General features: G+C 37.8%; 1 protein-coding gene across 3 annotated transcripts in view; it reads left to right on the top strand.

Annotated features, from left to right (window-relative positions):
• Positions 1-22,020, top strand: part of LOC136852631 (uncharacterized) — a 56,268-nt gene that overhangs the window by 397 nt on the left and 33,851 nt on the right. The window contains exons 1-4 of one of the 3 annotated variants that reach the window (XM_067127560.1): positions 1-298; positions 457-528; positions 6,644-6,762; positions 15,116-15,283. The exon at positions 1-298 is cut by the window's left edge and continues 136 nt beyond it. In XM_067127560.1, the coding sequence (XP_066983661.1) occupies positions 498-528; positions 6,644-6,762; positions 15,116-15,283 (318 nt within the window). In that variant the 5' untranslated portion in view covers positions 1-298; positions 457-497. The remainder of the gene's footprint in view (positions 299-456; positions 529-6,643; positions 6,763-15,115; positions 15,284-22,020) is intronic. The other 2 variants (XM_067127559.1, XM_067127562.1) reach the window with 2 other exon arrangements.

The raw sequence follows: 22,020 nt of genomic DNA on the forward strand, positions 1-22,020 counted from the left end.
GGAAAAATTCATGGGGGACTCGGTAGTGGCATATTGATTAACCGAGTAGGAGGAGGAGGACTCACAGAACTCGTCGATGCACACGCGAGAAAGATATTTATGTAATTAAGTCGCTTTTACCGGTTCGGTGCCTCCGTTTCGAACCGGCGAATGATTTATTTGAAAATGTCAGAGAAATCGCCAGTGCAAACAATTTTATGCATAAATTTATATATACATTTAGCGGGGGTAATATACACAAAACGAGATCATGTTTTGCTGTTGCCGTACCAACTCCTCCGATTTGGCATCTTCTAAGGTAAATTACAAAAGTGAAATGCACCATAATTTTAGTTGATCTGTTTTTGTGTAGCATTATTAAGATATATATTTAACATTTATATATAAATTTATATGCTAAATTCCCCGAAAACTTGTGAGCTTACCGTAATTAGCTTAATTTATTTACATTTGCAGGTGTTGGCAGCCCTGGGATCAGCGAGCGTTTGTACACCAAAATGACCTTAGTCGAAACCACACCATTTGAAGGTTGACTTTTTGAATTATTTTTTCTTATTTTATGAATTCCAGTTGATATCACGATTCACAATTCTTAGCATGAGGAATTTAAATTATGCGTTAAGATGTTCGTTTGCCATTTTATTGGGTCTGAAGTAAATAAAGGAAAATGCAAAAAATGATTTGTAATTAAGCAATTTGACACCTGTCCCATTTTCTCAAAAAATTATTTGTAATTAAGCAATTTGACCAGACCTGTCCCCTTTTCTCGGTAAAAAAATGATTTGTAATTAAACCATATGACACCTGTCACATTTACTCATAAAATATATTTGTAATTATGCAATTTGACCAAACCTGTCCTATTCCCTAAAAAAAAAAAAAAGATCGTAATGCCGATGCTGAGAAACGAAAAGGGATATTAATTGTAATGAAACCTCTTTGTCTGCCTGTGCATGAATGTGTCATTTTATTTTTTATTTTGATTTTCCTTTTGCATGAGTTAATGGGAGTACAATTAGACTATTCAGATGGGTAATGGGTGACCCTATTGTCATTATCAGATCGTTCCTTTGTTGCAATACACTGGGCTTGGGAGTCGGTAAATTGCATCATTATTAGACTTTTAAGGTGAAATTTCATAGAACCTTTTGCATTTCAGTGCTAGGCTACATATAATTGATGCCGGCACCTTTATGTTACAGACACTATTGACTAGGTGCCCATACTTTGCTAGCGTAGGCCTAGTAGGCCCCTCCAGTTATACATTAGGAGGAAAACCAGTCCAGTATAAATTTCATATTTAGCACTTGAAATCCCAATTTTACTAATAAAATTTGCGAAAGTCGGCGAAGCTATTAGGCCAAACAAAGTCGTATGATATAGGTCTAGGTGACTGTACTAAGATATGGTAGCCTATCCCAGACCAGGCTGTGCTCATTGTCTGGGCACATCTGGATTAGGCAGAATGACCCTGGTTGTTTACTTTAGCAATTGAAAAATCAGTAATTTTAGACTTGACCCAGGCCTAGGCTAAAAAACTAAGGTAATCTCTTTTAACAGGTAGCCTAATATGTTGCAAATAGTGAATGCTGTATTACCTAGGTTCCTGGATTTTTCACGTTGGAAATGAGCCATTGTTGTGTGCAGATAATGGTTTGAGAGCATATGTATGCATTGTTCTTCGAAAATTTAAGGAAATATGCATTGTCACCCACCACACTGTTATGTAGTCATGAGAAGTATGTCTATTGAATATTTAGTGCATTTTGTGCAGTCTTTGAGATTATTTCACCCAAACCATTAATAACTTGAAGATATAGGCCAATGTTTATTGATGAAGCAGTTCTAAGACATTCATCCACCAACTGACTTGCTAAAAATTATATTAGTGTGTACCATAACAGAACATTCTAGTTTGGCTAGGTTAAACTGTTGCATTTTGAATGTTTTTGATTGTAGCTTATTAGGTTTAGGCTTTTGTATATAATGCCAGATATAAGGGCTGAAGTATGATGTTCAGGCAAGGTTGTAATCAAGTGACCATAGGTAATCATTGCTTCCAATGTATAGAATTATTGAACAGTTGTCAGTAACCTGCCTACAACATCAGTTACTAACCTATTACTCGTAGCATTTGGTACAACCTCTACCTAATATGAAGCGTTTGTTTTTATTTTTTGAAGGTTATGTTATATTGTGTAACTTTATTAATAAAGAGGCAATTTAGGTTCAAAGGACTAGATGTTAATTCAGGCATTGGCGTGCAAGTCTTTTTCTGTGGCACCCAGCTGAAGAGACTTTTCTAAAAGAAAAAAAAAAAGTTTTATTATCCAGAATTTATGTGAGTTTGCGAGAGTATTGTGAATTAGGAAGTCAGATCACCGAGTCATGTTTTGAGACTCATTGGCTTAACCGAAAGATTGGTTCTGAAATTAGAATGGAAAATGGGAGCAGAACACTGTCCAAGAAGTTGGACATTGAGGTGGGGAGAGACCAAAGAGCAGGGATGGAAATGAAATAACAGGAAGCAGTGCAGCTGGTGGCCAAAGGGTTGCTGTAAAGAACCTGTAGTGCTGTCTGCAGTGTGCTGTAAAAGCCATACTGTGGGTAGTAACCTACCATGGGGAGGGCTTGCAAGAATATTAAATGGCTGATTGGATTTGTAGTTGTTGTGCTGAGTTGTATCCTTCTCTGTAAGGCTTAAGTCAACAATTTTAATTTTGATAGATTGGTGAGGTTTTAAAAGTGTGTGTGGTTTGCAACAAAAAATGCTCTCATTTTACATGCAGCTTGTCATGATGCTTGACAGGTACAGGAGAGCTTTTCAAAGGTTATGCAGTGTAACTTTATGCATAATGGGACATTAATCCACTTTTCAGAATGATTTTTAATTTACTCATCTTTATTTGCATGTGTCAAACTAACATCATAGTTTCAAAGGGCACTGATGTCAAAATAGGCTGTTGATGGCCTAACAATACCCCACCAGGCATAGATGTGCTGGTCTTGTCTGTGCCAAAGTAGTTCAGAGATTTGCTATCTCATCATAGTTTATCTTTAAATGCATAATCATTTTTAGAGGTTTGTACTTATGTGAAATTCATCATGCAAAAATCATTCAGTGAATAGTAACTGTGAAGTAGTTTGCTGGACATATATACTAGTGGTTTCATAATTTGAGTTCATTTACGAGCAGCATGTTTAAATGCCTAAGTTAAATAACTGGTAAACAGTTAGAAATATTTTTTACCTTTTGTGTCTCATGTTAGCGTTGTTGTTTCGTATTTGAACATCAAGAACTTATACAGTTAGCATACATAAATATGGCTGCTTCCAGCCAGTCAAGGTGGTGATTGAGAATGGACAGTATACCAAAGTAAAGATTTTTTTAATGATGTGCTCACCTAACCCTGGGGTAGAGCAGCCACATGCTGTATAATCATGTGAAACCAGGTTGACATAATTTGAATTTCATATTCAATAAACTTTTGTTGGACACATCTTTCTCAGCTAGGAATGTTTCAGGTCTTTTTCTTTAAGTATTCAAGTTGTAAGATTTTCATAAGACTCTTGAATGTTGTCTTATGTTTTTAGGTTCAGTTTGGGATGGTTGACTCTTTAGGAGCTGTTGAAATATAACTGCCTGGCAAGAAGTTGTTTCAGATCTTGTAATATTGTTTTGTTTCTTATTTTAGTATATATTTGTCATTTAATTCAGAATTTATATAGTATTTCTCACATAGCCTTGAAAGTATTTTGTAGACATTGGAATTACCACAGGCCTTGAATGGATTAGAATGGCACAATAGTCATCATTTTGATTTTGAATAAGAATATTAATGCTGCATTCTGTACTTGAAATCTTTATCTATCCTTGTCTATTAGTTTTAAGGATTTATTTTAGTGGTTGTGAGAAGATTCTTTGTCTGATGGGCAGGTATTTTTGGATTGTTTAACCAAAACAAAAAGTTGAATTTTTTAGCTCTCATAAGCCACTGCATTATGAATGTACATATTAAAAACTCTTTATCATTATAGCTTCTAAAAATACCAGTTCTGATCATCTCTGTGTGTTGTAGGTCAGATTTAAGTCCTATTGCTGTGTTGCTTTAATTTACCTTTGTTTGAATAGTGGTTATCTTTAATAGTATTATGAATGATAAGTGTTCAACAAATGGATAATGGTTACTGTAATTGTATGTATTCAATTTTCCTATTAAATTTTAGTTTCTATGTGTTTACTGCAACTATGATGGGTTCTAGGTGTATTTGTTTTGTTTGCAGTATACAGTATGTGTATTCATTGCGATTCCTTATTGTATGGTTCTGTTGATTATGAATTGTATATACCCTTTTTATTTCATAATGTTTCTTTCCATATACAGTACAGTATATCACTTGGTGTTTTATCATATATCTTCTTTAAGTGTATCAGTTTTTGCTTGTAAGTGTAAGTTATTTTGTTTTTTTCAACCCCTAAAACATTGCAACTTGGACTTCAGAAACTTGAGTGAATAACACTAATATTCAAGTGTCTAGGATTAGATATACTTAACTTTTTATTTATGGTAATGAGTTGTAATAGGTTTGAGTTATAGAAATATTACAGTCACTTTTAAGAAAGAATCTTATGAGTGGAAATGAAGATTGTTTTCACATTCAAAAGGAGATACACTCGCTCCTTCAAATAGGAGTTAGTCGTCAAGAAGTACCTCATGTGGTCTGCAGTTTTTTAATTGCTTATGCAAAAAAAGACTGTGAAATGTATGATAGCCAGCCCAGTCATATTCTACATGAGTCAAGGAACAGTACCAACACTTGACAGCCTGCCTTCCCCAATACGCTACTAATAGGGAAGATAACTCCTTCAGGTTCTTACTAAACTTTCGAGAAGTCAAGCAATGCCCTACAAGTATTGTTACTTTCTCTTTAGGTATGCAGCTAGGAGTATTCTGTTACTCAGTTGTCAAAGGGTTGAGGTAGAAATGGCTGGAACACCTGTTTGCTCTTAGTAGCCTTACTGATAGCTTCTCAAGCCTGGATTTGGGATTGTGTTTTCAGTTGATGTTTGTTCACTGTCAGGTGGTCAGTGACTACCTTCTCTTATTTTCCTATCCTTAGTTCAGAAAAATGCATAGTTGACAAGCAGGCATATGAAGGGTATTCGGGTGTTTCCCTGATATTCTACTTTTCCCCCTGATTGTCCAAAAGGCAGCTTGTAGATAAAAATTAACATTTCCCTTTATTATCTTGACAAGGTTTTGCTTCTCACCTTCTTTAGAATGTAGGAAATAGGACATGTTCTGTTTTCCTTTAGAATTGTGGCCACAAGGAAGCATGCATGAGATATAAATGAAGTGCTTTGTCTTGCAAGAAGACCCATATGTCTGCCTGATAAATGAAGTGCTTTGTCTTACAAGAAGACCCATAGGTCTGCCTGGTGTCTTGCTTGGTGCATCTCTCAGATCTGTGAGTAATTACTCTTGCCAATAGTATTGGTGGAAATGACCATTTATCTGCACTGTAATTGTAGACAGTTCTTCTGTTGTTTAGATAATTACAGTACCGTTGTTTTAATTTTTTGGAAATGTCACTCTGTTCTGCCCTTTACTTCCGAGATGTGACTGGTTCTTCCTTGTACTTCTGAGATGTGATTGGCTCTTCCCTTTACTTCTGAATGTGACTGAGAAATGCTCTTAAAATTTGGCTGCTCAGTGATTGTAGCCTAGTAAATATAGTAGTTCTAACGTACCTGTCTTGTCCTTCCTCTTTTTGATGCTCATGACACTAGTCATACTCAAGTATCGCTTTGGTACCTTGTTTATTAATGAATATTTTAGCCCCACCCATATAATTGGTTAGTTCCTTTAAAGAAGTTATTTTTACTGTGGATTGTTATCCACATAGAAAATGAAAATTTTGAGTTATAGCCAGCTATTGTAATTATTCTGAAGTAGTTTAAGGAGACTGATAAGTCACGACTTTTAAGCTGTTTAAAAGGAGATTTGGTGCAAAATGCATCATATATCCAGAATAAAAGTTGAAAGATAGGTGCTTAAAATATTTGTACAAGGAATTATTTTATGAAGAGTGTCTAGGTGAAAATTATGGGTCTCTTAAGTCCACTAATAAGTAGAAGTTCTTGAAGGTTTCCATTGGAACCCTTGTGCATGTTTTCAAGTGTTGTTCTGTAGTTTCTTTTTTTTTTAAATGCTTGGTACTGTGTGAAGCACTTCAGAGTTCTTTTTCTGTTGTTACTTGTGAATGTGTTTTATATTTTTGTAAAAGTCCAGGTTGTTGCACTGGTCAGTTAGTTAGATTTAATACCAGTTGTTGTAGGTTATAGAAGTCTAATATATATGTCGTACATGTATTTAAGAAAGATTTTGCGTTAGTCGTACATTCTTTAGTTTCAGGGCACAGGTAACAGGGTTACACAGTTCTAATATGAAAATCATATATTCCAGTATATTTTTTGTTGCATGTCAGTTAAAACAATAATCGTTTATGTCATTTTTTTCCTGTAAATATATCAATAGACTATACCTTTTGTAATGTTAGGACGTATTTGAAACCACATTGTTACAGCTGGACTGACAATTGCATATTTTCTTTTTTTCCATCTTTTTGTTCCCCCGTGTAGATTTGATCCTGGGCAGCCAGTTCCTTCCTGCTTTAGCAACTATTGATTCTAAGGACGGTGAATTTAAGGCTCAGGTTGGCGTCCTACAGTGCAGACGCTGTGCTTCCAGTTTCATACAGGTGATACAGGAGTTCTGAGTATTACAAGATTTATGCTTTTCTTGTTATGCTGTACTTTATCCTGTAAATTATAAGTTAGCATAAGTAACCCGTTTAGATACTAGTTACACCTGTAGAGTTTCAGTGCTTTTGGTAATACCGTAGTACATAATATACTAGGTTTTGGGTTTATGCTGTTTGTTAGAGTCAGAAAATACTGTATATGAAATAGTAGTACCTACTTGAATAACAAAATGTATAATAGATGATCATTCAGTATTGTGCGTAACTTGTTTGCTCCAGTTTCAGTACTGTGTAATAGCCATGTGTATGCACCTCTAGTTAAACATTCTGAAAATGGCTGATACTGAGATAGGGGAAGTGTGTTCCTGAGTTGTAGTTCTTTTTATATTTAGTGGTTGAGTGATTAAATTATGATAATAGACATCGTATAATTAAAAGGGTAATTTGAAGAGAGGGTATTATTACTTATGACTGAGGACAAAGAGAGAGAGAGAGTGAAGCTTTTATTTCAGTTTGTATTACTTCCACACTGCATGTCTTTAGAGCTTGAAGGAAAGGCACTGAACTGCTCCAGTATTGATTATTCACTAGTGGTTTGAGAACTGCATAATGTGTGTACAGTATGACTTCTACTGAATTGATTTTCCACTTGTAGTGAGTTGACCATGTATGAAGCTTGTGTCCATATGAGTCATAAGCATCTTATTTTTACTGATGTCTTGATACCCAGTTAAGAATGATGAGGCATTTGTAATAAGATGTTTGTACCTGTGGAACTTAAAAGTTTGTTTAAATTTTGTATGCCTTTTAAAATATGTTGATAATTAGAGGTTCATGTTTGTTTTTCAATCATTAAACTTATTTGATACATTGACACTGGAATTTTACCAGTGACTAAATTTTGAAGTAGCTAAAGTAACTTTTGATAGTCTCTTTGTAGTATCAAAATAAATAAGCAAATGTACATATATACCTTATCTTTTTATATACTGTATGTGGTATTCAGAAGGTTTACAGATTTTTTTAATGTGTCATTAAAACTTTTTAAATACAGTATAAGTGTAGAAGAAAGAAGAGTTACAGATGTGTAGATGGCAGTTTTCTGTTCAGGAAATCAGCAATGTATTTTCTTTTTCTTGTGGTGCATCTGAGCTTATATAAGAATAATTCCAGGCAATTCATCTCTTTAACAATTGGTTATCTCATCTCAAAGTCATTCTATAAGAATTCTGTCTCAAAGTTGTATTCATCAGGAGTTTATTTTAGTTTAAAGCAAGGCATATTTCAAGTCGAATTGCTGATGCTACATATACAACTGTGTATGGTGTCAGTCTTCAGAATGGACCTGTACTCTTTATTATAGACACAAAAGAATGCCGTGCATATGCTATCTTTGATAATTTAAAGTTAGGGTATGTTTAGCTTACTTGTTTATTTTAAAACTTAAGCCTTTATACTTATGCTGGGATGGTTGTCAGTAAAGAAGATGTTTCGTGTCCATACACATTAAAGAACTCCTATTTTCTCTGCAGTAATGCTTATACTGCCATTAAAAGGTGCATGAACTGTCCCTGGAAGAGTTGCTTCAACAAGTGAAGTGGTCATTGAGACCTTTGTCTTCTAGGATGTGTCCATAGTTCCACCTGTTCAGTGTTCACATTCCCAGAGTTGGTTTTCCTTCGAGCAGATGTACAAATGAGTGCACCTCTGATTAATGGTTTTAACCTCATTTCATTTACTTCATCCTTAGTGATATTCAGTTTGGTAGTGTGACTACAATGTATGCTTTTATGAGGAATTTACTTTGATGTCAGATTGCATTCTATTTTAATTTTGTTTGGTAGTGTTGGTTACTCTTTTGGCTTTGGTTTACATTTTCAAAAAGTTTGTGCATTCTTTTTCATGCAGATTGTTTCATACACTCATGGTTTTGTTGCAAGACATTAAATAAATTTTTTCACTGGTTTTGTTGCAGATATTTGTCTCGGGTTGAGTTAGTTTTCTCAGCATAAATAAGGGCAGGTAACCATCAATTTTTATGTATTGTGCCATTGTTTTTGTTTTTTGTCAGGGTTGAAGCAGAAAGACCACCTACTCACATACAGTTTTGGTAAGGTCATTGAAGCTAATTGCCAGCAGCATTAGGCATTCATTGGTGTCTTCAAATCCAAGTACTGAATAGCACTGATGTTGCTTAAGTATGCTGATCAAGAGACCAGCTGTACTGTGGTAATGCTACTTCCTGGCATTCATCACTGGACTCTCATGTAAATACTTGCCAGTGCAATGAAAGCTTTCTGCTGCTGGCAAGGACTTTATCAAGACCAGTTGTTTTTTTGCACCAAACATAAGTTGTGTTACAAGGTTTTGGTCTTTATATATTACAAGACTTACTTTAAGTGTATGTTAAACACTACTCTTTTATTAAAGCTTGGGACTTGGATGAATTTATAAGTATGATAGAGGTGGCAGCAAAACTATCAGTAAGGTTCATTGTAATTGTCATGGCCACAGAGACAGCAGGTCTTGCAGTAGATTATTAGCTTGTATAAAAACCCACATACATCTTGTAGTACACTAATTGTTCCCAAGGAATACTCACCTGAAGGTGTAGATGTATACATATCATCAGTAATGTTTTCATGCCAGGTTTCCTCTTAGGGTATACTGTATGTGTAATGAATTCCCTCCTCTCTTCTGTCTTGTATACTTTTTTGCTGGAATTTCCATCTTATGTGGGTTAGCATCTAAGCCTTTTGTGACTGACTTCTTAGCTCCCCTCTTCATGGCATACCAAACCATCTCAACAGGTTTCAGTTATCTGTTGAGAAAACAAAAGCAGTCATAATCTGCAAAGGGGCTAAATTGAAATAAAACTAAAACTGAAAATACAGGAATAATTGACATCTATCACTGAAGCAATAAAGATCTTGTATTTAATTTTTATTACACATCTGAACTGTAAAACTCATAAATCATAGATAAGAAGTACAGTAATCAGAACAGTATACAAACTGAGGTGCTGACAAATCAACACTTGTTGCTGTATAAAGCAGCTTTTCTATCAGTAATAGGCAATGGAAACAAAAACTGTATATTAAACAGCAACTGATTTAACAGTAAAAAACTTAGCTTCAGTCGATGGATGATGCTTTGAGAGTCTGCACTTAGATCATCCCCAAATGTATCATTACAAGTTGAAAGGAAAGCAATGAATCCCCAGTGTTTCCACACTGTGACCTAACAACTGTACCAAGCTCAGTAAATAAAAGTACAAACAAGTGGTTATTTTACTCAAAGTTTATTTTAAGAGTGACATCACAGTAAATAATCATCACCTACATTTTCTTGTTAGAGGTGCTTGACTTAATGAATCAATAAATGTAGAACGTGTCCTGTTACCAAACTTACTGCTCCTTGGACCATCAGTAGAGTTAAAACTTGTAACCATCAGAATTTTATGAGGAAAATTATGCATATACAATATTCCAGAACATGAAGACAACAACAATAAAGCATAAGATGCAAAAGTTCACACATGGAAATTATATTCTCAGGAGGTTTAGGTTTTGCTACCTTACGTAATGAATGCTATGTTTTTACAATGAGGCACATTTGTTCTATACCACTCATCACTGTATGTTAGCCCTAAATATGCACCTGCTTATTTTATATTCAGGCTAAAGATTGGAAGAGCTTCTACCTTGTTGTCCGTACATCCAGGCTTGAAAGTGCCCTCTAATAGCAGTAAAAGTCATTCCAGATTTTGCTCCCAGAATTTTCATGCTCATTTCACTTTTAAATTTGTAGTAACATTATTTCATTCTTTGCTACCTTAATTTGCATTCAGGTGATGGGTCTTTCTTGTTTAGGTCTTTTTTTTTCTTACTTTTTTCTATTACAACCATTTTAATAAGCTTGGAAAGTGTTTGCTATGGGGATAGTTACTTGCCAGTAAGCTATCTAACTAAGTGGGGTCTTTCATTTATAAACTCCCACTCTGTTGAGCATTGGGTTTTGTTTTCATACCACTTTCAGTTTGGTATGCTAATGGTGTAGGGCTGTTAGGTTTTTGTTATTTTCCATGTTTTATATATTCCATGAAAGATGTCATTTGCAATATGCTTCATTAAGTAATACTTCAGAGTGTGGTGTCTCACTAGTTCTTAGCAAAGTTGTTCATATAGATCATGTCCTTTGTAATGATTAGTGGTTTTTCATCAATATTTTCATAAATGCTGACTGGGTAATTCCCTTATTGTGATTTTTGTGTGGTTACCTCATTACAGTCACAAGCTGATCCTTTCCATATCTTTTATGATTCTTCACTGAGCTTAGCTAAGGCCATCAGTAAGTCAGATGTTTTGGAACTGTTGGTAAACAGTGTAGTAGTTTATTCTCTATTACTGAAATGTATTTTTCGTTGAGGACAGGTTTGTATGCAAGAACTGACTTCCACTACATGTAAATTTTGGATGGGTGATTGATGACAATTGCATATTAGAAAGGGTGTGCTATAAGTGTTCATGTGCCTCAGATGGGGGTATTTCCTGTACAGCAGAGCCTTCTACGGTTCCCTTGAGTTCTGCGTGATTGAGGTACTGTATGTAATAAGAGCTTCTTTGGGGCAGAGAAGTCACAAATGAAAAGTTGATGAGTTATCTTCTGTCTCATGCAAACCTATGGAAGATAGTTTGTGTAAGGTCTTACAGGATTTACCAGGTGACTTAGCTTTGTGTTCGGATGTGGATGAATGAAGCCCCACCTCATCTCCCAAAAGCTAATTGCTGCCATTGAAGGGAGGGGGTTGAAGTCTTTGCTATGTGTGTGGGGGTATGACCCCCACCCCCTCTTGTGCATGAGCTTGTAGAATGAAATCTTACGCAGAGAGTGCTATTTCAGTTGATGCACCAGTTGAACATTTGATGTTCGTGTTGGACGTAAATCTCGAATCCCTCATTCTTGTGCATCCCTGTTTGTAACCCTATAAGATAGCACTTTTGTTAGCACTAGAGATCACTGGCACATGAGTGTTTTGCCTGTTCTTGTAATAATTCTTGAGGGGAGAACTATGGAGAGGCAGAGCCCGCCATTATCCAAAAGGACTTCTCTTAGAGATAGTACTCGAGCAGGTATTCAGTCTCCCACAAGTGACACCTTGAACATGTCTGTTGTTATAAAGAAAGTTCCAGTCCTGTTACTTCATAAAATTCTGCCTTATAGTTCAGCCTGCTCTCACATTAAGTAGCTAGTCAAAGAAAATGATCATGCCCCAAGCCCCTCATCCAAGGGATTTCACAATTCTAAGTCATCTCGTTCTCCCTCATTCAGGTAGTTTGCAGTTAAACAGACTTTCTCTATTCTTCCGTGAGAGAACCTGCTTCTGTCACTACTTTCTTGCAAAATGTTTCTCTTAGCAACTCCACCTTCCAGTTCCAGATTTCCACAGGCTTACATTTCAACTTTGTCAAGACCATGTGCAATCTCATGCTCAAGAGGCAAGCACTAAGTCTCCCATGAGAGCAGTGCGCAGTAACTTTGATGAAACTCGGGCAGAATCACACTCACTCGAAGAAGAGGGCTTGGGCCATTCCCCCTTACTACTACAGAGTCTACTACAGATGATTTCTGGCCAAATAACTGTAAGTCAAGTGTAGAGGTGAGGACCAACAACCTGATGATGATGACTCACTTGAGAAACTAGAGAGTAACAATATCTAAAATTCTTTGTCAGCTAACAGTAGACATCATGTGGATGGAAGCAAACAATGTCAGTGCGATTCCACGGTTCATTCCAAGAAGGCTGAACATAATAGCAGACAATCTCTGCCCGGAAAAGAAAGTCATGCCATTGATGCATTGGATAGTCTTTTTGTGATGAGCATGAACCACCAACTTCTCCTTATTATTCAGCTAGACCCAGCAGCCATATAGATAGGCATAATATTTCATCCTTGGTACAGTATAGAGGAATACTCAGTTGTTTCATCTAATTCCAAGTATCTGAGGATGCAAAAATGACTTGTAGATTCCCTGTGGCCATAACAGTAGTGGTTTGCAGACCTGTTAGCCATATTGTTGGACATTCCTATGAATCTCCTGATCTGGAAAAACTACTTGAGCAGCCTTCCTTCTTTTTTGCAGCAGCCATTATAAGATCGTATGGGGATTCAATCTGCAACCTCTTCCAGGCTTAGTGGAGCAGATTCTGTGGTCAGTACGGTAAAAAGGGCATTGATCTAATTGACTCAAGTATTTCAGTGATCCCAGATATCTTTCTTTTTTGTCGATGAAGCAGGGACTTCTTTGTCTTTACCATCAAAGATTATGTCCATCTTCTCAAAGGCATTTAAGTTTGTTTTGACTAGGTATGGGTTTTTCAGTGGAGTTGAAGAGGCCCGTTCAAGTCTTCAAAAGAAGGTTCCTCAAGGGTCAGTTGAACGTCCTCATGGAGACCTCTTCCAGGTCTGTAGGTCTTATAAGGTCTTCTGTGAACCACTTCAAGAGGCAAAATTGATGGGTCTTGTACTGAAGTGAGGCTTTGTACTGGCATATACATATTACAGCCGCACTCTGTTTATAAAAGTCATGTGTAGCTGAAGTCGGACATCAGTGAGACACATTTGAACCTGACTTCTTAGTGAAGACCCAAGTGACAAGTGGTAGAGGTTACCACAAAATCTTTCCTTGACTTTTTGTCATGAGTAACAAAGAGGACCTTCTACTTTGTCAAAGGAATGCTATTCATAACTACCTGCAAACCAGAGATTTCAGGGGTGATAACTCCGGACTGGTCCCCTCTGCAGGACAGTGGAGAAAGCAAGTTAGAAGGGATGCAACCTCCTCTTGACTGAGGCAATAGTGAACCTGTAGTGACATGTTAGATGGCAAAGTGGAGAAGGTATGAGCTAAAATTCATGAAATCAGAGCCTTTCTCTACTTGTGTTGCTTTTAAACATAACATGGGTGTGCCTTATGTTTTGAATGCAGGTACCTAAATGGTGCCAGTCCAGTCTTGCCAATTTTTATATAATGTTTGCATTTGTATTGATGTCATGGCAGGCCAGATGTTACCTCAGTAGGAAGACATTGGGGATGGATCATCTTCCACTTGTTCATTCACACATTATTGCAAAACATAAGCCCTTTGGGTCATCCCTACTTTGAATAACCCCCTTGAGTTATCAGAGCCTTAGTTCATGACGTATAACAGTCCACAAAGTCTGAATCCTACAGGCATTTTTGTTAGTTTTCCTCTCTCTTAAAATATAGCTCTCACTGAGCAGGCAACCAGACATGGCAAGTCTTACAGCTGGATTTAGGCAAGTGTCCTTGGCCACAGCAGCTGCTATACAGCAGGTGTGAGTCATCAAGTTGAGACATTAATACATATGATGATTTACCTAATAGAACCTTGTTGGTGTATTGGGCCATTAATAATTAAAAGGTGATGGTGTTAAAGAGTGAGAATAATAATTGCTGTAGTGATACATGTATATTCAATAAAAAAAATTTCATTATTGTAGTTACAGGACAAAGCCAAAATAGTAAAAATTCACTTACTAAGTGGTGATTTAGAGTGAGTACTACCCTAAGAGGAGGTCCAAGAAAAAAAAAAAAAAGGCTGCTATTGACGGTACACAAAGCTATATCATTACTCAAAATCTTAAGACAGAAGCAATTAACTCAGTGTGTTTGTTTGTGAAGAGCACTTAACTGCCCTTATTGTCAAGAAAACTAAACTTAAAAGGAGTTGAAATACATTTCCAGAATTCAGCTTAGTACAGATGATAAAACAACGAGCAAAAAACTAATGAATGCATTGTTCCAAAGTGAATTGAAATCTCTCAGGACCTGAGTCGATACCAAAGGGTAACACTTCCACTAGTAAAATTAGAAATAAAGAAGGATGTATTTCACCATGACCTTCAAGTGTATATCAGTCATGTGTCACTATCAGAAAGAAGCCTGAGAGACTCAGACTAATTATTTCCAGCTTGACAGATATTTGGAGAATTGAGGCAAGTGACTGACAGGTAACTGAGCTTCCCAGTGGTGCATGAACTGTGGCTCTACTGTACTGGTATTCTGTTTGTTTTTTTGAAAAACCAATGTTTGGACCATTCAGACTGCAAATTTGGGCTGAGTATGAATGATAGGTTTGCAATGAAACAATGGGGTTGTAACTTGAGAATTGCAATTGCAATTTCTGAGTTTAAGTAGATTTTATTAATTTCCATATATTAACGATGTTTTTCTTGCTGGAGTTATTGGTAAGTCTTATTTCTTAGATCTCATCATCAATTTCCTCAAGATTTTCTCTACATTGCACTATGTATTTCTTTTTCAGGTGAAAGAGGCTCTGTCACACTATCGATTACACTTATTTGAGTCCCATAAGCAGCATTTTACCGTTGTAGTTGGTGGTGCATGTCCCTTGCCAGAATGCCCTCATGCTGCAGACAAGAATCCAATTATTCATTTCCACTGCACATACTGCTCCTTTACATCCACTGAGGTGAGTCTTTGCCTTTGGACAATGTTGAAGTGACTTGTTACTTCAACTTTTGTGATCAACTTTAGTTGTGTTTAATATAATTTCTAATGATTCTTGAATTTGATCAGGTTATACAAAAATATTGTTTTAGTGTCTGAATCTGCATCATTTTTTATAGTAGATATCCATTAATGGAATACCTAGAGAAAATGTTCCTGGAATTAGAGGAAAATTTCATGTGACTTTCTCTTGCAAAGATTGAATTTTTTTATCAGTTGATGGACTTCAGGCAGTGAGTTGCATTCATAAGGTACTATTTGTGTTTAAACTTTATATTACTATGAATAAACAATGAATAAACTGTAATAGTGAAAACTACAATATAAAATGAGTGTGAATAAAATGGAAAAAATTTTTTAGTATGAAAAGTTCGCTGGATATACAGTAAGGCTATAGAAAAACAGCGAGTTTTTATTAAGAAATCGGTACTGTATTGTTTTTTAATCTTTTTTGCTTCTTTGCAGACAAATTAACATATATGAAGTTTCTGAAATTTTGTTGGCATGCCCTCTTCTTGACACTGTACAGTATTTCAACTGTAGAGCTTTAATATTGTTTTCTTCTTGTGCAATAAGTCACTCCATGCATATACATTTAACTCTTGGCATCTCTCCATTTTCTGAAATTGCACTGCTGTATTTTGATAAAGACCTTAATTTGAACTAAGTGACCAAAGGCACATGCATGCTGTTTGTATGTAAACTGGGTATTATCAAAGCTATTGTATCATTTTGTATATTTAACCCTTAAGGGCTAATATATCATGCACACCCCCAGACCGGGTAAACTTTAAGGTTGGTCAATTTAAGAAAAAACACATCAGTGGAAAGTGGAAGATATGCAAATGCTCTTAGTGTAAGAAAAAAATTCGAAAAAATTTTCGCTACCTTCCACACAAGTTGAAAATGACTATTTACAACCCTGTGTGGGACCTCTTTTTACAAAATGCTCGTAAATTTTACAAAGTTATACATGTTTTTTATAATAATTTATTTTATTTTATCTTGTAAAATTGTAATTACAGCTCACACAATATCATAGCAGATAAGAACTAAAATCAGTAACAAATTCTGAGTATATTTCTTGTAAAATATTTACATAAATTTACTGAGATCGGGAGATGCAGTAACTTTTTTGGAGGTATGGATGTTTTTTCTAATATTTCTTTGCACTTTTCTCTGCAAAATTACAATTATAACTGACATCATATTATAAAAGATAAGAACTAAAACCAACAGCAATCACTGGGTATATTTGAGCAAATAAATAAAAAGACGTCATGGGAGAGAGGAGAGCAAGACATCCCCCCATCAAGTCAAGAACAATATTGATCTCCCTGAGATGCCCACTTTCTGAGCTGAGCTGAGTCTAAAGTTGCCACCATTCATTTATGGGCCATTGAAGTGATGGAAACTCTTTCCCGCTTGATACAGCCAAATCGTGTGGCGCATAATATTAATACTCATATGAGGATTCCTGTCCATTAAGGGTTAAGTAACTTATGTGTACATCCATTCATTTAGTATCCTTTTGCTTCTTTAATTAATTATTGCATTCCCATGCATATTTAGCATGCAAATGAAATTACCCTATTATTTCATGAATACCACGTCCTGATATCGTAAATGTACAGTGATCTATTTATAATTCGTATGGATCTTGTACTGTACAGTATTTGGTAGATTTGAAATGAACCTTGCTTCTCCATTATATAGCTTTTACTTGTTCAATAGATTGAAACAAAACACGAGACCACTCGGTTTTCTACGAATATCCTTCTTCTATCCATTTACTTCCCCCACCCCCCACCAGGGGACTAAAAGGTACAAACACCCGCAGCCGGCAGTCTACTTCTGTCCCTGGCTATCGTAGGAGTTCAGCAGATGCACTTGGTTTTTCTGTTGGTTTGTTCTTTTTTTTGTTGAATATTTGTTCGGTACGATCCTGTAAGGTGAGGCCCTGTCCACACTAGCGGGCACTGCGTGACGGGCAAACACTGTTCCCATAACCGTTCCACTATACTGACCGACCGAGTATGGAGCCAGGACGATGCGATTGTCTGGTAACACTGCTTCGGAAGGGAGAGAAAATATAAACAGCTGGAAGTGCCCGATAGGCATGCCCGCTAGTGTGGACAGGGCCTAAGAGTTGTCATAATCGGCATTATTCCAGTTTTATTAACCTCAGGGTATGTTCTGCTGAGGGAATAGTTATGGTTGGATAACTATATGAATTGTAATTGAGTAAAATATGGTAATTGATCGCTAATGAAGAGAGCTTATTAGGTTGTAGAAACAACTACTGTATAGAGAATAATACTAGTAAGACTTAATTTAGAGGGATGCATGTCTTGTCTGATTTCCCATTTAGTAACTGGTTAGGTCCTCTGCTACTTCTCTTCAATCTGTTACTCCAAATGAGTTTTCCATCGATTCAGGGCATTAGATTTGATAGGTGAAGTCTTTTTTTTTTATTATTATTATTATTATTAGTGTTTCATTTTTTCATTGACCCTCCCAAGAGTTTAGGTAAGTTCGGTTTGTTTCCTGTATCGGAGGAAGGGTCAACTCCCCCGCTTTTTATTGCCTTGTCCTTGGCACGTCCTATCTCACTCCCTTGTTCCCTCATGACTTGGAGTGACAGTGACCCGGGACATATCAGAAAGCGGTGCGGATATGTGCCCGTTGTACCCTTCCTCTGTTTGGTCTGGTATGGCACCAGGTCTGACGTTAGTCATGTAAGGAATTTGTATTTGTGTAAGAATAAATTCTTAGCTGTCTTAGCTTATAAGGCATATATATTTTATATACTTTTCTGACTCACATCAGGATCAATCCCAGGTCCTTCAAATGAAAGACCAGAGCGCTGCCAGTCAGGCTACACAAGTCATAAAAGAAGTTGGAACCTTAGTACAAGGAAGTACCTGGGCAGGCTAACTGCTTGCATACCAGCGTGTTTTCCCCAACTTCCCGACTCAGCAGTGACCAGTTGACAGCATTTCATTCGAATTATCCTTTCTGAGTGAATATGATAGAAATATCAACACAGTTACGTGTGGAACAGAAACATATTTCTGACTCATATCAGGATCGAACCCAGGTCTTTCAAATGAAAGACCAGAACGCTGCCAACCAGGCCACACAAGTCATAAAAGAAGTTGGAACCTGAGTACAACTGTACCCAAGGAATTACCTGGGCAGGCTAACTGCTTGCATACCAGTGTGTTTTCCCCAACTTCCTGACTCGGCAGTGACCCAGTTGACAGCATTTCATTTGAATTATCCTTTCTGAGTGAATATGATAGAAATACCAACACACAATTATGTACAAATATTTTGTTACTAAGTAGCCTTTAAGGGTTGGCTGATTTTCACTTTGCCTACTTCCTGCTTCAAATGTGGGAGTCAGCTGTATAATGGAGAGATCAGGTTAATTTCAAAAATATAAATACTTAATTTAAGATTTATTTTTTAAATACTTATCTCTCTATTATATAATTTGCCCTCCCTACCTCCCCACATTCAAAGTGGACAGAAGTAGACTGCTGGCTACGGGTGTTTGTACCTATTAATCCCCTGGTGTGTGTGGGGTGGGGGAAGTTGATGGATAGAGGGAGGATATCCATAGAAAACCAAGTGTTCTCTTTTCTTGTTTAAATCTGTCAAACTTCTGCTGGCACAGAAGCAAAAGCTATATAATGGAGAGGTAAGCATTTAAAAAATAAATCTTAAATTAAGTATTTATATATTTTTCTAGTTTATAAAGATATCAGATAAAGTACTTCTGGAAAGAATTTGATGAAAAGAAATTATGAAAGAAATTCGTAGATAGTAACACTATTTTTATATATGTAACATACCAAGTAATTACATTGCTATTATTTCCACTCGTGCGGCAGCTCAAAATTTAAAAGCTGCGCCATTGCTTCTCTTGTTTTTGTAGCAAAAGAGCTGAGTTAATTTCTGCCAGCTCTAGAGTAACATTGATGGTTTGCAGTGGCTCCGTTTTGAATTCTCTTATCGACCTTTTAGTTATATCTCAGGATCTGGTGAAGTATTCTTACATTTGTGTAGCTTCTTTTACTAGTGCTAGTGTAGGTTTTTATAACCATCTTAGTTTTGACTTAATTGTGACTTCATTATTTCTGGTTCCAGTTCCTCAAGTATTAGGTACTGTTGTGAGGGGTATAACACCAAATTAACTAAATCTACTTACGACTTCCACATGATTTGTGCTGGTTGTAGGGGACATTCATGTTCAAAAGAGAATATCTGTGATGAATGTAAAGACTCGAGTGAAAAACAATGGAAGATTTTGCAGTCCCACCTTGATAAACTCAATAGGGGTAGGAAGCGGAAGGCGGCAGTTAGAGCGGCAGTTAGGACACGTAGCATTGATTCTACTCCTAACCCTAGTGTTGAAAATGTTAATTCCATTCCTCCTTCCCCCATTTCAGCATTGTCTCCTATCTCCATACCTCCTACCTTTGTACCACCCACTCCTGTATCAGGCTCCCATGCTTCCAACCCCAATGCCATTGCCAGTCTTGAAGGTAGAATCGATCATAAGTTCGAACCTATGGTAAGTTCTAGGGTGGAATTAGGAGTGTCCGTCAAAGTCCTTATGGAGAAGGTTATCAGTGATAAACCGAAAAGTGAAAGTGTAGTGCCAGTGGAGGAGGTGGCTGCCCATCCCGCCAGCTCTCCTGGACAAAAGTCACTGTCACACTCCCCTGACCCTGTGAGAAGACATACCGGATGTCCAAGGGAGGCCAGTGGGGTTTGCCCACGGGAAGCCGCCCCCTCACTGGGGCCTGTGACTCAGGCTGTGACTACAGACTGCCATTGGAAAAGCGTTTCTGTTAATGTGAGTGATTTGTCATCTGACTCGGACAGTTCAAGCCTCAACAAGAGGCGCCGATGGCATTTTCCAGGGGTGTCTGACCTGTAGAAGAGACGTTTGGACGATGGGTCCCGATCATCGCCTATTTCCTGTAAGCACCCTAAGGAGCTGCCCCACAGCCCTCAACCCTCCTGCAGCACCACCTCTCATCAGCATTTGGCTCCCTGGCGTCAGAGCTTTAAAAAGCTCTCCTCTTCCAGGTGCCACTCACCTTCCGGGCGCCCAGTGTCTTCATGTCATCCAAGTGCTCAGTACCAGTGGTTTCTTCCGAGTACCTGTTGTCCGCTTCTGGGCACCCGTTGTCTCCCTCACTCTTGGAGCCAGGTGACAAGTGCCTGGCGCCAGACGAGCGTTTGGCGCCAGTCAAGCGCTTGACACCCGCTCTTCCGCTGAGCTCTTCTGCGCTTGAGACTAAGGACCCGTCCATGGCACCCATCAAGTGACAATTGGCAGATATTATGGGCTATTTGCAGACGGCTCCTGCTTTGTCCAAGCCTCTTCAAGACCCTCAGTTGTTTCCAGTTTCTTCAGATGAAGAGGAAGTGGATCAAGAACCTGCTCCGTTGGCACATGCAGCTCTGTTAAGGTTTTTCTTGACCAGTTATCCGACTTTCTTTGCCCTAGCTGCTCCAGTTTCTCCTGCCTCTACCTTCCTCATGAGGAATCAGCCTGATGCCAGCTCGTGTCTGCTTAAGATGGCACTGTCCTCTTCTTCTAAGAAGGCTTTGAGGGAAGTCAATGACTGGCTTTCTCAGAAGAGGGAACAGGGCAAGGCTGCCTTTGCCTTCCCTCCTTCGAGACTTACGCGCAGGAGATATCTTGCCTACGCCACAGGAGAAGCTCCCTCCCTGGGAGTCACTGCCTCTCCCCAGGGGGACTTCTCAGGCTTAATTGACTTGGCTCATCGTTCAGCCTTCTCTTCTGCCAAGATCATGTTTTCTGCGGGAGAATTAGACCACCATGTTAAAAATATCTTCAAGGTATTTGAGGTCCTAAGTTTTCTTGACTGGACAGTCGAAGCTCTAACCAAGAAGATTGAAGACTGCCTTATGCTTGCTGAGCACTTCACCTCAGAAAGTTTAGGAGTATTGTCCTGCGTGGACCAGGGAATTAGAGAGATCTCTTGAACTTGCTGCACTTTTCTCAATGGGAGTACTGAAGAAGAGGGAGCTATGGTGCTCCTTCACGATGAAGGGAGTGACTTCAGTGCAGAAATCAGCCTTACTCTTTTCTCCTCTGGACCACCTTACCTATTTCCTTGCGCCACGGTCAAGGAAATAGTCACGTATCTTCAAAAGAAGTCCACACAGGATCTTCTTGCTCAGTCTTCAAAGCACCCCAAGGAGCCTGTTTCATTTGACACTAAGAATGCCTCACCTCTTCAGCCACAACCCTTTCATTGGGGTGGACAGAAGTTTCCCTCTAAGTCCTGTATGACTGTGTGTTCTCAGCCAGATCGATTAAAAAGTCCTCCTCCAGACCATCAGCCAAGAAATGATGTGCATGTCCTTCGTGCACCTGTAGGAGCCAGACTTAACCTTTTTTTGGAAAGGTGGAGCATTGGAGGGGCAGAGCCATGGATCGCACAAGTCTTGAAAGAAGGGCACTTCATCCCCTTGAGGGAGTTTCCTCCCCTTTTTTACCTTTCTGATTGCATTGACTGCATATTCAAAAGGCTCCTCAAGGTATTTGGCCCTTTCAGAAGAAGTTGCTTCCCTTCTCCAGAAGGAAGCCATAGAGGGGTTAAAGGACGGCTCCACGGAGGGGTTTTACAACCACCTTTTTGTGATCCCCAA

Source organism: Macrobrachium rosenbergii, chromosome 25, assembly GCF_040412425.1.
Source record: "Macrobrachium rosenbergii isolate ZJJX-2024 chromosome 25, ASM4041242v1, whole genome shotgun sequence".
Classification (NCBI taxonomy): Eukaryota; Metazoa; Arthropoda; class Malacostraca; order Decapoda; family Palaemonidae; genus Macrobrachium; species Macrobrachium rosenbergii.